This window comes from Sminthopsis crassicaudata, chromosome 2 (genome assembly GCF_048593235.1).
Source record: "Sminthopsis crassicaudata isolate SCR6 chromosome 2, ASM4859323v1, whole genome shotgun sequence".
NCBI classification, from domain to species: Eukaryota; Metazoa; Chordata; class Mammalia; order Dasyuromorphia; family Dasyuridae; genus Sminthopsis; species Sminthopsis crassicaudata.
In genome coordinates this window covers 467,561,520-467,576,318 of record NC_133618.1, presented here as the reverse complement: position 1 = coordinate 467,576,318, position 14,799 = coordinate 467,561,520, and the positions used below count along the sequence as shown (strand labels likewise).

The window sequence follows — 14,799 nt, the reverse complement described above, 5'->3', positions numbered from 1 at the left end:
AGTAGGTAGTTGGATTAAATCACTTTTTTTTTAAAAGAATATTTTTATTTTATTTTTCTTCTTAAATATAAAAACAATCTTTAACATTCTTTTTTTTTTTTTTTTTTTTAATAATTTTTCAGTTCCTAATTCCTTCCCTGGACCCTGGTTAGCTTCCCCATTCCTTGAGAAGGCAAAAACTTTGATAGAAATTATACATGTGCAGTCAGGCATAACATAATTTTATATTAGTAATGTTGCAACAGAGAACACAGACCAAAAGAAGCAAAAGAAAAGAAAAAAATTGGAAAAATCCAAGAAAAATAAAGTTTAAAAAAAAGTATGCTTCAATCTGCATTCAGATTCCATCACTTATTTCTCCGGAGGTAGATAACATTTTTCATCATAAGTCCTTTAGAACTGTGTTAGATCATTATAATGCTGAGAATAGCTAGATCATTCACAATTGATCATTATATAATGTTGTAACTGTATATAATGATTTGCCTCAGCTCGCTTCAGTTTGCATCACTTCATAAAAAGCTTTGATTTCTTCTGAAAAATGCCTGATTATATCCTTTGGCGATTTACTGAGGAATGATTCATATTCTTATAAATTTGATTCAGTTCCCTATATCTTTGAAAAATGAGAACTTTATCAGAGAGACTTCCTGTAAATTTTTTTCTCCAGTTTTCTGCTGTCCTTCTAATCTTGGCGACATTGGTTTTGATGGTGCAAAGCCTTTTTTAATCTAATGTAAGCAAAATTATCCCTTTTACATCCTATAAAGCCCTTAATCTTTTGGTTGGCCATAAATTCTTACCTTAATTATAGATCTGATAGGTAAATTATTCTATACTTATTTAATTTGCTTACAGCATCACTCTTTATGTTTAAATCATGTATGCAATTTGGTTTTATCTTGATATGTGGTGTTAGATGGTGATCTACACCTAACTTTTGCCAAACCTTTTTTACAGTTTCCCCAGCAAATTTTGTCAAATAGTAGTTTTTGTGCCAAAAGCTTAGATCTTTGCATTTTTCAAACACTAGCTTACTAGGGTCATTTAGTAAGATGTGTATTTAATCTATTATACTGATAACCTTCAAGGCTTGTTTATTGATTCAGCTGAATTTGCCTGGAAGTGTTTGCACTTCAATAAGGCAAATCTTAGTGCTTGGAAATTGATTCTTTAGTAAGGTCTTCTCTAAGGTTTCCTTAGTTCTGAGGGCCAAAATAATAATCACTATGTTAGAGTTGAATTACAGTGTGTCCAAATGTGGCTGATCAGAACAATACAAACTCAGAATGCTGTGCCACAGGTGGGATACAAATAGTCCATATGAATATTTGTGTAGCTCCTCTAATTTTCTACATCTAGCATTTCCTTTGGGCTTATTCAATTCTGTTTTGCTCAAAGCACAATATATCTTATAATGAGGGCCTGTGCCAGTGTTTCTCATGTCATACAATTAGTTCTAAAGTTAGAGGAATCAGTTCTTCAGAACCTTTTGTACACTTTTTAGTGTCTCAATCACAGAGTAGCATCCCTGCCTAACACAGTAATCAGGCACCATTGTTAGGTCACCTTTGCAAGCCCCTTCCTCACATATGGATGTGAGCAGTACGATCCTTAAACAGCTGCTAAGACACCCAAAGGGTTATTAAATCCCCTGCTGCCCCCAGGGAGAAGAGAACCTATGTCAAGGTTGTGACTACAGCCCTCTGTACATCTGCACCTGCAGCTTTGTTACTCCCTGTCCCCATGGCTTTCAGATAGGCAGAAATGCTAAAATGGAATAGTGATGCCTTGATTTTGCATAAAGTGGATTTCAGTGAGTCTGAAGTCATTGGCCTCACTCTCCTAAAGGCCCCACTGTCCAGTGGCAGGACAGAATCAAGGCAACTGATGATGGTTGGAGATGCAGCAGGTCACCTTGATGTCTTCCATGTCTTACCAAGCTCCCAGTACTGCACAATCCCTGCTTTCAAGTTGTCTTAGAAAAACAACTGCATTTCCCTAACTTTTAATTATTTCTGCTGTTTAAAGTTCATTTTGAAGCCACATTTTAAGTTGTTTATGGAAGAATTTGGAAAAACCCGCATTTTTTGTCGTAGTATGCTATCTTCCCGAAAACTGTCATGACATTCGTTAAGATTAGATTATTTAACTTCCAATTAATTTTTAATCGATGTCTCTATGACTTTTGATTGGATATAATTGTTATTAATGTTATGATCTGAAAAGGCATTTGTTTGTGAATATTTTATGTCCTAATATATAGTTAATTTTTGTAAGGTGCCACCTATAGCTGAGAAAAAGGAAGATTCCTTTCTCTTCCAATTGAGTTTTCTTTAAAAATCTATCTTACTTTTCTAAAATTCTATTCATCTCCTTACCTTTTTTTTTTTAAAATCTAATTCTGAGAAAGTTTTAGTAGTTTTATTATTTCCCTGTACTTTTTTAACTTTAAGAATTTGGATCCTATGCATATATGGTTAATATTGTTATTACTTCATCGTATTTACCTTTTAGCAAAATGCCATTTCCTTGCTAATCTCTTTTAATTAGATTTATTTTTACTTTTGTTTTGTCTTACATCATAATTGCCCTACTGTGTTTTTAACTTTTACTTCAGTTTGAAGCATAATAGATGCTGCTTCAACCTCTTATTTTTTCTTTGTGTCTCTGTTTCCAAGTTTGTTTCTTGTGAACACATATTGTCAGATTCTGGTTTTTAATCCATTCTGCTATCAGTTTCCATTTTATGATTAATTCACTTTTAAGGTCCCTGACAATTCTGACTAGATTCAGAAAAACTTGAGCTAGCTTTAAATTGCCTTCCTGCCTTTCCAAGCTCTCTGAGCACAGAGTGTCCTAAGTACTCAAGAGTTCTGAGAATATTTTCTGAGATTATTTTCTAACATTATCAAAAGGAAGAAAAATACTCCTTTTATATGTGGAAATCTATGTTTACCTGTCTCAAAGTATAGAGGGATTGTCTTTGCTACTTGAAAGTCTGTAGTCTTTCCTGATCAGTAGCTTATTTGAATGTAATGAATTTAACTACATTTTAATTATTCCATAACAACAAATACATGGATAAGATTAAATAGAAACTTGCTTCTCTGATAAAAAGTTTTGTCTTTTGTAGTGACTTTTAACTCAGTTTAGCAGCATAAATATGTTAAATATATACAAGAAAAAATTGAAATAGTCCTGTCCCACAAAAACCTCATGTTCATTCTATTATAGAGATGTAATCAATTTGTACATAGATAATTCAAGCAAATTTAAGGAAGTAGAGTCCCAATAACTATGAAGATTAAAAAAGGCTTCTCATGAGAGGTGATTTGAGCTTTAAAAGACAGCTGAGAAATCCAAAGTGTGGAAGTACTGTGTAGAAATGCATTTTAAGGATAGAAAATAGCTTGTGCAAAGACATAGGAAAGGAAGATGGAAAACTGAGTTTAGGGACTAGTGAGTGGGCCACTTTGTCTGAAATGGAGAGCACCAGAAAGGGAATAATATGAATATTAATAATCAGACTGGAAAAGCAGATGGGAACCAGATTTTTAAGGGCTTTTAAAATGCTAAATTCAGGAGTTTGTATTTTACCTCAAAGACAATAGGATTTTAAAACTGTAAGACATTTGATGTTTTATGCTTATAAACTAATGTGGTTATGAATGGAGGTGTGTAGAACACTATACTTTCCTTCTGACTTAATTACCCTCATCACCGTTAGACTTTTGTGCTGTCAGTGATGTTGGTTTAAAACATACTGACACATAGACACCACATGTACCACTCCCTTCCCACCCTCCCGCAAACACACATACAGAGTTTGATTCCATGTAGCATGATAAACAGTACTTTCCTAGCCATGAAATATAATAGTGAATATTCCAGAAACTAAATTGCATATTGAGAAATTTACTTTTTATTGTAACTTAATTTCAAAATAAAGAAAACCAAAGTGTAAATATTTGATTAGCTTTTCTTTGTAAGGGGAATAAATGAATTACAGTTGAAGATATATAATTTTCCCAATTTATATCCATTTGCCTCCTTAGCCTAATTACATTACTTTTGTTAGTGCAAAACCTTTTCAACCTCAAGTAATCAAAAATTTATATTTTATTTTTTGCAATAACCTCTATTCTTTTATTTTAAAAATGAATTCACCCCAGAACTAGGGATCATTATTGATCACAAAATAGATAATTTTGATTATATTAAGTTTAAAATTTTTTGTACAAACAAAACTAATGCTGATAAGATTATAAGGTAAGCAATAAACTGGGAAAACATTTTTACATCCAAAGGATCTGATAAAGGGCTTATTTCTAAAATATATAGAGAACTGACTCAAATTTATAATAGTTTAAGCCATTCTCCAATTGATAAATGGTCAAAGGATATGAACAGACAATTTTCTGATGAAGAACTTAAACTTTTCATGTAGCCACATGAAAAGGTGCTCCAAATCACTATTGATTAGAGAAATGCAAATTAAGTCAACTCTGAGATATCACCTATAAGATTGGCTAAGATGACAGGAAAAGATAATGACTAATATTGTAGGGGATGTGGGAAAACTGGAACACTGATACATTGTTCGTGGAGTTGTGAACTGATCCAACCATTCTGAAGAACAGTTTGGAACTATGCGCAAAAAGTTATCAAACTGTGCATACCCTTTGAGCCAGAAGTGTTTCTACTGGGATTATTATATTCCAAAGAGATCTTAAAGGACGGAAAGAAACCTACATATGCAAAAATGTGGCTGTTCTTTCTATAGTGGCAAGAAATTGGAATTTGAGTGGATGCTCATCAATTGGAGAATGGCTGAATAATAGAATTACTAATTAGTACAACCATTTTGGAAAATAATTTGGAGTGATTTAAATAAAATGACTAAAATATCTATATTCTTTGTCTTACAGATTCCATTGATAGGCTCATACTCCAAGGAGGTTAGTGACAAAAAAGAAATGCCCCATATACCCCAAATTATTTTTAGCAACACTTTTTAGTATAGCAAATAAGTGAAAAACAAGTTAATACCCATCTGTCAGGTAGTAGTCAATTAAAATATAAATATAATATAATATTATTGTGCTGTAAGGAATGATGAACATGGTTAATACAGAGAAGCATGGAAAAATGTATGAACTGATGCAAAATTAACTGAGCTGAGCTAAATGCCAAGAGCCAAGAAAGGAATTTATGTCTTTCCTAGAAAAAAGGAAGGAACAAATACAGTGGGAAATATAAAATCAAAATCTATTAATAAAAAACACACTTAAAAAAATAACCCAGGCACTGTCATGAGCTATGTATCTGTTTCTTCAGATACCACATACATGTAAAGTGATATCAATATTGGTATAAATTTTGTAGAAGTATTGACTAAAATTTTAATTTTACTTAACACAAATATGCTTATTATGCTATTCCAATAATATTATATGTAACAAAAGTTTTCAAATGAATAATTATTGGAAAGCATACAGATAAAATGGAAAGGATGTTGGATTTGGAGTCATAAGGTATTTGTTGAAATTGTTCCACATATTAAGCTTGGAATGTTGAGAACTCACTTATCTTTTCAGATCCTCAACTTACTCATATTTCAAATATAGATAAGCCATGTATACTTATTTAACAGGGCTCTTGTGAAATAAATGTTTTATAAATTATATGCTATTATATTATCAACTGTGAGCTACCATTACCATTTTGCATTGTGTTTTTAAGTTCAGAAGTTCAGAAGATGTCAGTTATTTGAATATTCTCTTCACTGATGCAGATTCTAATATCATTCATACCCTAAATGGTTTGATGAGTTTGCTGTGACCCCTCCAAAGTATTGCCTAATATCCAGCCTTATGATGATAAATCCTTGAAATCTTATTTATTCTATTTCTTAAGTAATGATTCATATTTTTTCATCTAATTCAGGTCAGTTTAATAAATATTAATTGGACATCTGTTATATACAATATACTGACCTTGGTTAGATTTGCCAGAATTTTTAGGTTAAAATTATATCATAATGAACTATCAGAGTAAGATTTTAGTAGCTGTGGTTATAATTTTTGAGAATATTCTTTCTTTATTTGGTAGAGTTGAATAAATAGTTTTCTGACCTTTTTAAAGCTTGTTTAGTGTAAATGATCTGAAGAAAAAAATATTTAAAGAAAAACTTGGACAAATATTTGGAACATTAAAATTTAATTTCTCTTTTTGTCCTCATCTGATGTGCATATGAACATGTTTGTTTTTTTTAAATATATATAGGACTGAATTTGCTCTTAAAGAAATCATGTCCTCTGGAGGAGCTGAAGATGATATCCCACAGGGAGAGAGAAAAACAGTCACTGATTTTTGTTACCTACTGGATAAATCTAAGCAGCTATTCAATGGGTTAAGGTCAGTAAATTTTTTTTTATTATTTATTAATTTTATAATTATAATTTTTTTTGACAGTACATATGCATGAGTAATTTTTTTCTTTTTACATTATCCCTTGGATTCATTTTTCCAAATTTTCCCCTCCCTCCCTCCCTCTACTCCCTCCCTTAGATGACAGGCAATCCCATACATATTAAATGTGTTACAGTTCAACCTAGATACAATATATGTGTGTAAATCCAATTTTCTTGTTGCATGGTAAGAATTGGATTCCGAAAGTATAAGTAACCTGGGTAGATAGACAGTAGTGCAAACAGTTTACATTCAGTTCCCAGTGTTCCTTCTCTGGGTGTAGCTCTTTCTGTCCATCAATGATCAACTGGAAGTGAATTGGATCTTTATGTTGAAGATATCCACTTCCATCAGAATATATCTTCATACAGTATTGTTGTTGAAGTGTATAATGATCTCCTGGTTCTGCTCATTTCACTCAGCATCAGTTCATGTAAGTCTCTCCAAACCTCTTTGTATTCATCCTGCTGGTCATTTCTTACAGAGCAATAATATTCCATAACATTCATACACCATAATTTACCCAACCATTCTTCAATTGATGGGCATTCATTCATTTTCCAGTTTCAAAAAGAGCTACCACAAACATTTTGGCACATACAGGTCCCTTTCCCTTCTTTAGTATTTCTTTGGGATATAAGCCCAGTAGTAGCACTGCTGGATCAAAGGGTATGTACAGTTTGATAACTTTTTGGGCGTAATTCCAGATTGCTCTCCAGAATGGCTGGATTCTTTCACAACTCCACCAACAATGCATCAGTGTCCCAGTTTTCCCACATCCCCTCCAACATTCATCATTATTAGTTATCTTAGCCAATTGGTCAGTAAATTCTTAATACTTTATTGTGAATGGCAAATGATTCTATAGTATTGAATCTTTGTGTCCTGAATGTGCCCAAGTTTTCTAAAATTAATGGATAATATATTTTATAAAGATCTGAGAGAAAACTCACATGAAATTTTTCTCATTAGAATTTCTTCTTAAAATATATGTGAGTCAAAGACATTTGAAAAGTGGATGGTTTGTAATATTAAATCCAAATTGAAGTATGTGATTATTTTAAATGATTGCAAGACTGTCATTGATTATTATAAATGATTATAAGACTACCATTGTTAATATCCTGTTATAGCATGAGGCTTGGAATTGAGAATTCCTTTTACCACATTTGGATTCCATTAAGGGAGTACACTTTGGAGAATAAAACATATCAGTACAATTGTGTTCTGCTTTCTTCATGTCTAAGGAAGAAGTTACCATGTGGGATCAGCATAGAGTTGGGGTATTTTTTCTTCTGAATATTTTTTGTCTTTCCTTATATAATGTATAGCTGATTTAAAAAAAAAATTGCTATACGCACATTTCATTGAGAAGATAAATTTTTCGGGGCAGCTAGGTGGCACAGTGGATAGAGTATCAGCCCTGAATTCAGGAGGACCTGAGTTCCAATCTTGTTTCAGACATTTAATACTTCCTAGCTGTGTGACCCTGGGCAAGTCACTTAACCCCAGCTTCAGGGGGGAAAAAAAAGATAAATTTTCCTTTTCTTCGTTTTTCTGTTTTTACTACAAAATAAATCATGCCAGATTAATCTCATTTACTTTTTTGACAAGATTAGTTGTTGTTTGGTTATTTTTCAGTCATGTTGGGGTTTTCTTCACAAAGATCCTAGAGTATTCTGCTATTTCCTTCTCTAGCTCATTTTACAGATAAGGAAACTGACTTTCTCAGGCTGACACACCTAGAAAGTGTCCGAATTCAGTCCCAGTACTCTGTCTACTGTGCCATCTTACAGTAAGATTATCTAAACAAATAGGTGAGGGTAATGTTATGGATGTAATTTACTTAAGTTTTAGCAGAACCTTCAAGTTTCACAAACAAATTTATGAATTAAACAACAATATTTCAGATGGATTTAGAATTGTTTGATTGCCAGACTCAGAATTAATGAGCCAGTGTTAGCATGGCAGGGTGTCCAGTTGATTACCCTATGGATCTGTACATGGCCCTGTATAGTTTATCAATGACTTGGATAAAGGCTCTTCAGTTTTGCAAAATTACACAGATGAGAGGAATAGTTAATACACTGGATAATAGAATCAGGATCCAAAATTGAATAAGATAAAACTCAATAGGGAATAAAGATAATCTTATATGTAGGTACCCCCCCCCCCAAAAAAAAAAATTTCCAGCTCCACAAGTATATGGGAGGTATGGAGAAAAAGGAGAAAAGGATCTGGGAGTTTTAGTGAACTGCAAATTCAATATGAGTTAACAATATGATGTGGCAGCCAGGAAAACTAGCACAATGTTTTGTTTTTTTTTTTCCCTGAAGCTGGGGTTAAGTGACTTGCCCAGGGTCACACAGCTAGGAAGTGTTAAGTGTCTGAGACCAAATTTGAACTCGGGTCCTCCTGAATTCAGGGCTGGTGCTCTATCCACAACCCCACCTAGCTACTCCAAACTAACACAATCTTGTATTGCATTAGGAGGGGCACAATATTCAGGAACAGGGAGTAGATACTTCCATTGTAGTTTGCCCTTGTTGAACTTTATCTGTGGTATTGCCTTTAATTCTGAGCACTATGATTTAAGGATAGATAATCAAATGAGATAATAATTATTAAAAACAACTAAATATATCTCAGCAAAGAAAACATCATCATTGTAATCATCATAACTAACATTTACATAGCATTTATTGTGTATCAGGCACTGTGCAGTTTATAATTATTATCTTATTTGATCCTCCTCATAACTCTAAGAGGCAGGTACTATTATTATTCCTATTTTTCATTTGAGGAAACTGATTTAAATAGAGGTTAAGTGACTTGCTCAGGGTTACATGGATAATAAGTGTCTGAGGCTGGATTTGAATTCAGGTCTTTCAGCTCTAGGCTCAATGTTTTATCCACTGTACTGCCTAGCTACCTTTGTGGTACCATATAAATGTTTATTCCTTCCTTTATTTTCTCCCCCACAAATAACTGGATGTTGTTCAGAGAAGGACCATCAGGATTATTAATATATTTGTGTTGTATGAGGATTGGTTGAATAAAGTGAGGGTATTTACTTTAGAGAAGGGAAAACTCTGGGAGGAATACGATAGTCCCTTTAATATTAGAAGAATTGTTTTGTGAAGTTAGGATGAGACTTGTACTATTCAGACCCACAAGGTAGAACTAGGAGCAATATATTGAAATTGCAAAGAATTAAATTTAGAGTAAATATCAAGAAAAATGTCTGAATAAGTAGAAGGTCCCAAAGTGAAAAGGCTTGTTTGGAGAGATGTCTGTCTTTAGATAGCAGCTAGACATTTCCTTATTAAATCTACTTAGTGGCACTTAATTCATGTATTGATTGGATTAAATGACGGTTGAAGCTTTTCCAACTTTCAAATTGTATGTATTTGTGAAATCACTGTACACACCAGGGATGGACAAAAAGAGAAAACCTGTTTATAGCAAGTTGGAGTTCAAATGAAATCATGAGCTAGGGTCATGGATTTGGAGCTGGGAAGGACTTTATAAACCATCTAACCCTCTCCTTTTACACATGGACAAACTAAAGCTCAGAGATGAGAAACTTGCCTAGATATTTATGATAATGGTCTCATTTCTAAAATATATAAAGAACTGTGTTAAATTTGTATAATGCAAGTCATTCTCTAATTGATAAATGGTTAAAGAATATGAATAGACAATTTTTAGATGATGAAAACCATCTATAGAGCATGAAGAAATGCTCTGAATCACTATTGATTAGAGAAATGCAAATTAAAACAACTCATTGATATCATCTCACAGCTCAGATTAGTTAAGATGACAGGAAAATATAATGATAAACGTTGGAGGGTCTGAGGGAAAGCTGAGATACTAATGCATTGTTGGTGGAGTTGTGAAATAGTCCAACCATTCTGAAGAGCAATTTGGAACTATGCCCAAAATGCTATAAAACTGTGCATACAGTTTGATCCAGCAGTGCCATTACTGGGTTTGTATCCTAAGGAAATCATAAAGGAGGGAAAAAGATCTACACGTTCAAAAATGTTTATAGCAGCTCTTTCTGTCGTAGCAGAGAATTAGAAAATTAGTAGATGCTCATCAATTGGGGAATGGCTGAACAAGTTGTGGTATATGAAGGTAATGGAAAATTATTCTATTAAAAAATAATGAACAAGCTGATTTTAGATAGGCCTAGAAAGATTTGCATGAACTGGTATTGAATGAAACAAGAAGAACCAAAAATAAATTGTACATAATAACAGCAAGAATGATGATCCAACTATGAAAGACTTGGTTCTTCTTAGTGATTCAGTGATCCAAAGCAATCCCATTAGACTTGGATAGAAAATGCCATCTCCCTCCAGAAAAAGTACTAAGGAGACTGAATGTAAATTAACACATACCATGTTTACTTCTTCTTCTTTTTTTTTTTTTTTTCTCTTTCCCATGGTTTGTCCCTTTAACTCTGATTTTTCTCTCCCAACTTGATTCATTAAGCAATATGAAAAATATGTTAAAAGGGGAGGGGAGCAGGGAATCAAAGAAGGAAAGAGGTAAAGGAAGAAAAAATACAGGAAAAAACTTGCCTCGAATCAGTTAGCAAATGTTAGAGGTAGGATTGGAAATTAGGTCTTTTTATCTCTAAGTTCAACATATCAATTATGTTTTATTAAGTATATTGTGAACTTGACACCTAGGATTTCAGGAGGTTGGAGGGATTTTGTTTTCCTTTAAATTTATATTGAAATTGAATTAGTGAGGTGAATAGACCCACAAAATTACTTCCTGACTTTCCTTTTTTTTTTTTTTTTTTTTAACTGAAAAAAAAAATTCCTCTCTCTGACATGTATTAGGGATGCTCCTTTAGTTTTCAGGGCCTCCAGCGTGGTGATTGATAAGAAAGCAAAATATTAACTGGTACTTACATTTCTACATCTAAATATTGGAGGATCTTTGTTTGATGGGGCAAAGGACAGAGAAAGGGAAATCAAGAGAGAATTCGATCTATTTTATAGCTGATTTGAGGTCTGTTTTTTTATGACCTTTGCTGTATTTTTAAAAAAACTTTCCCCTTCACAGATATTATATACAAAATATACAGAAATTATGCATAAAATAATGATGGCTGTTTGTTCAAGGTGAATTCTTGATTTAGCTTTTAATTTTTCTGTTCATTTCTGTTTCATTTATTTATTGAAATAATGATGAGATATATACATAGTAGTTTGTCTGCTATATGTAAAATGAAGCTAATGATACCAATTAGGAGGATTTTATAATTCTCTAGGCAAGAGATAATGTGTATCTGAATAGGGTTGGTGGCTGTGTGAGTAAAAAAGGAAATGATGTGAGAGATGAAGTTGACAAGATTTAACAGCTGATTGACTAGAGGTAGAGGGATACACATCTATAAATATATTTGTGTGTGTGTGTGTGTGTGTGTGTGTGTGTGTGTGTGTTTGGGGTAGTGAAGTGGCCCTGTGTTTTCTCTGGAGTTAGGAAGACCTTGAGTTCAAATCCAGCATCACACACTTATTAGTTGTATGATCCTGTAGTGAAAGAGCTTTGGACTTAGAGACTTTGAGTTAATCTGGCCTGACACTAGGGGCAGCTAGGTGACGCAGTGGATAGAGCACCAGCTTTGAATTGAGGAGGACCCGAGTTCAAATGTGGTCTCAGACACCTAACACTTCCTAGCTGTGTGACCCTGGGCAAGTCACTTAACCCCAGCCAGGAGGAGGGGGGTGAATCTGGCCTGACACTTTACTAGCTATATGATTCTGGGCAAGTCATTTAACTATATTTTTATATTTGAATGACCAGTATTGATAATTTTTTATTTCTGACTAACTTTGCCATGATTGAACCAGGGTGTGTAAAGTCAACTAGCTTAATCTCATAAATTAATCTAATGAAATCTAAAGGTGATCAGAAAGCATCAGCATGGCTTGAGTCTACCAGGAGACTGCCAATGGCTAGGAAGTAAAAGTCTTCATTCCCTGGTTCAGTTGAGTGTTGGGGATAGCATACTTACTGCTTAAGAAAAAAGAAACCCTAACGTGTACAAATGGGATAACCCTGAGAGATAGGGAATCTCACAACACATCCATCTAGCTTTACAATCTTGGGGTCATCCTTTACTTTTCTTATTCCCTTACTCTTCATCATTTTACTCAGGTCTTATTGATTCGACCTCTATAACATCAACAACAATCTTCTTTTTTTCCTATTCACACTCCTATCACTCTAGTCACTAAATCTGTCCTACACATGGCTGCTACAGTGATATTCTTATAGCATAAATCTGTCCATCTTACTTCTTTTCATGAATTTTTAGTGCAAGTTTTAGACTCCTTTAGTGCTCTAGTAGATCCCTTGTCAAAATGTATTTTTTAAAAAATAATTGGAGGGAATGCTAAATTTCAATTTGATGTTAGTGAAAATAGAAATGCAAATTTTCTCTTATCTTTTTTTTTTTTTTTTTTTTTGGTATCCATTGTTATGATGGCTCCCCAAATAGGATCATTTTACCCTCATCCATTTTCAAAGAGTCCTTGAAATGTGGCTTGTGTTCCATGAACCATAGCTTAAGAACTTTGCTTTAGGGTCTTATTCTTACTCCTAACATAATTTACCTTACAAATTTTAGTGAACATAAAAAGATCAGTTACCATCATTATTGTCATCATCATTATTTTCATAAATTAATGAAAAGGTAAGGTGTATGTATGTGTTTGTCTATATATACACATATATATGTATAATTAGCAGTTCAGATGGATTTATTCCTTTCTGGAATTGGACCGAACTTGTATTTGGACTTTTTTTTTTTTTTTTAGAGGTTAAATGATTTATTCAAAGTCACATAGGTAATAGAACTTTTTAACCGAATTCTTCTAGATTATGAGACCAGTTCTCTATCCATTTTATCCTACAGATTTTTATGAGAATACAAAATATAATTATCTTCAAATATCCAAATGTATTTTTATATATTTTCTTTTTTTTTATTTAGAATTTTTTTCCCACAGTATATATGCATGAGTAATTTTTTTTATAACATTATCCCTTGTATTCATTTTTCCAAATTATCCCCTACCTCCCTCTACTCCTCCCCCCGATGACAGGCAATCCCATACATTTTACATGTGTTACAATATAACCTAGATACAATATATGTGTGTAAATACCATTTTCTTGTTGCACATTAAGTATTAGATTGCAAAGGTTTAAGTAACCTGGGTAGATAGACAGTAGTGCTAACAATTTACATTCACTTCCCAGTGTTCCTTCTCTGGGTGTAGTTATTTCTGTCCATCACTGATCAACTGGAAGTGAGTTTGATCTTCTTTATGTTGAAGATATCCACTTCCATCAGAATACATCTTCATATGTTGAAGATATCCACTTCCATCAGAATACATCTTCATACAGCATTGAAGTGTATAGTGATCTTCTGGTTCTATTCATTTCACTCAGTATCAGTTGATATAAGTCTCTCCAAGCCTCTCTGTCTTCCTCCTGCTGGTCATTTGTTACAGAGCAATAATATTCCATAACCTTCATATACCATAATTTACCCAACCATTCTCCAATTGATGGACATCCATTCATCTTCCAGTTTCTAGCTACAACAAAAAGAGCTGCCACAAACATTTTGGCACATACAGGTCCCTTTCCGCTCTTTAGTATTTCTTTGGGATATAAGCCCAATAACAGCAATGCTGGGTCAAAGGGTATGCACAGTTTGATAACTTTTGGGGCATGATTCCAGATTGCTCTCCAGAATGGCTGGATTCTTTCACAACTCCACCAACAATGTATCAGTGTCCCAGTTTTCCCACATCCCCTCCAACGTTCATCATTATTAGTTCCTGTCATCTTAGCCAATGTGACAGGTGTGTAGTGGTATCTCAGAGTTGTCTTAATTTGCATTTCTCTGATCAGTAGTAATTTGGAACACTCATTCATATGAGTGGATATAGTTTCAATTTCATTATCTGCGAATTGTCTGTTCATATCCTTTGACCATTTATCAACTGGAGAATGGTTTGATTTCTTATAAATTAGGGTCAGTTCTCTATATATTTTGGAAATGAGACCTTTGTCAGAAACTTTAACTTTAAAAATATTTTCCCAATTTGTTACTTCCCTTCCAATCTTGTTTCCATTAGTATTGTTTGTACAGAAACTTTTTAGTTTGATGTAATCAAAATCTTCTATTTTGTGATCAATAATGATCTCTAGTTCTCCTCTGGTCTGGTCATAAATTCCTTCCCTCCTCCACAGGTCTGAGAGGTAGACTATTCTCTGTTTCTC

At 33.4% G+C, this 14,799-nt stretch overlaps 1 protein-coding gene across 3 annotated transcripts in view; it reads left to right on the top strand.

Moving 5' to 3' along the window:
• Window positions 1-14,799, top strand: part of SCAI (suppressor of cancer cell invasion) — a 215,273-nt gene that overhangs the window by 69,041 nt on the left and 131,433 nt on the right. For 2 of the 3 annotated variants that reach the window (XM_074293074.1, XM_074293075.1), the window contains 2 exons: window positions 4,932-4,961; window positions 6,289-6,420. In XM_074293074.1, coding sequence (XP_074149175.1) covers window positions 6,314-6,420 — 107 coding nt within the window. In that variant the 5' untranslated portion in view covers window positions 4,932-4,961; window positions 6,289-6,313. The remainder of the gene's footprint in view (window positions 1-4,931; window positions 4,962-6,288; window positions 6,421-14,799) is intronic. The other variant, XM_074293073.1, reaches the window with a different exon arrangement.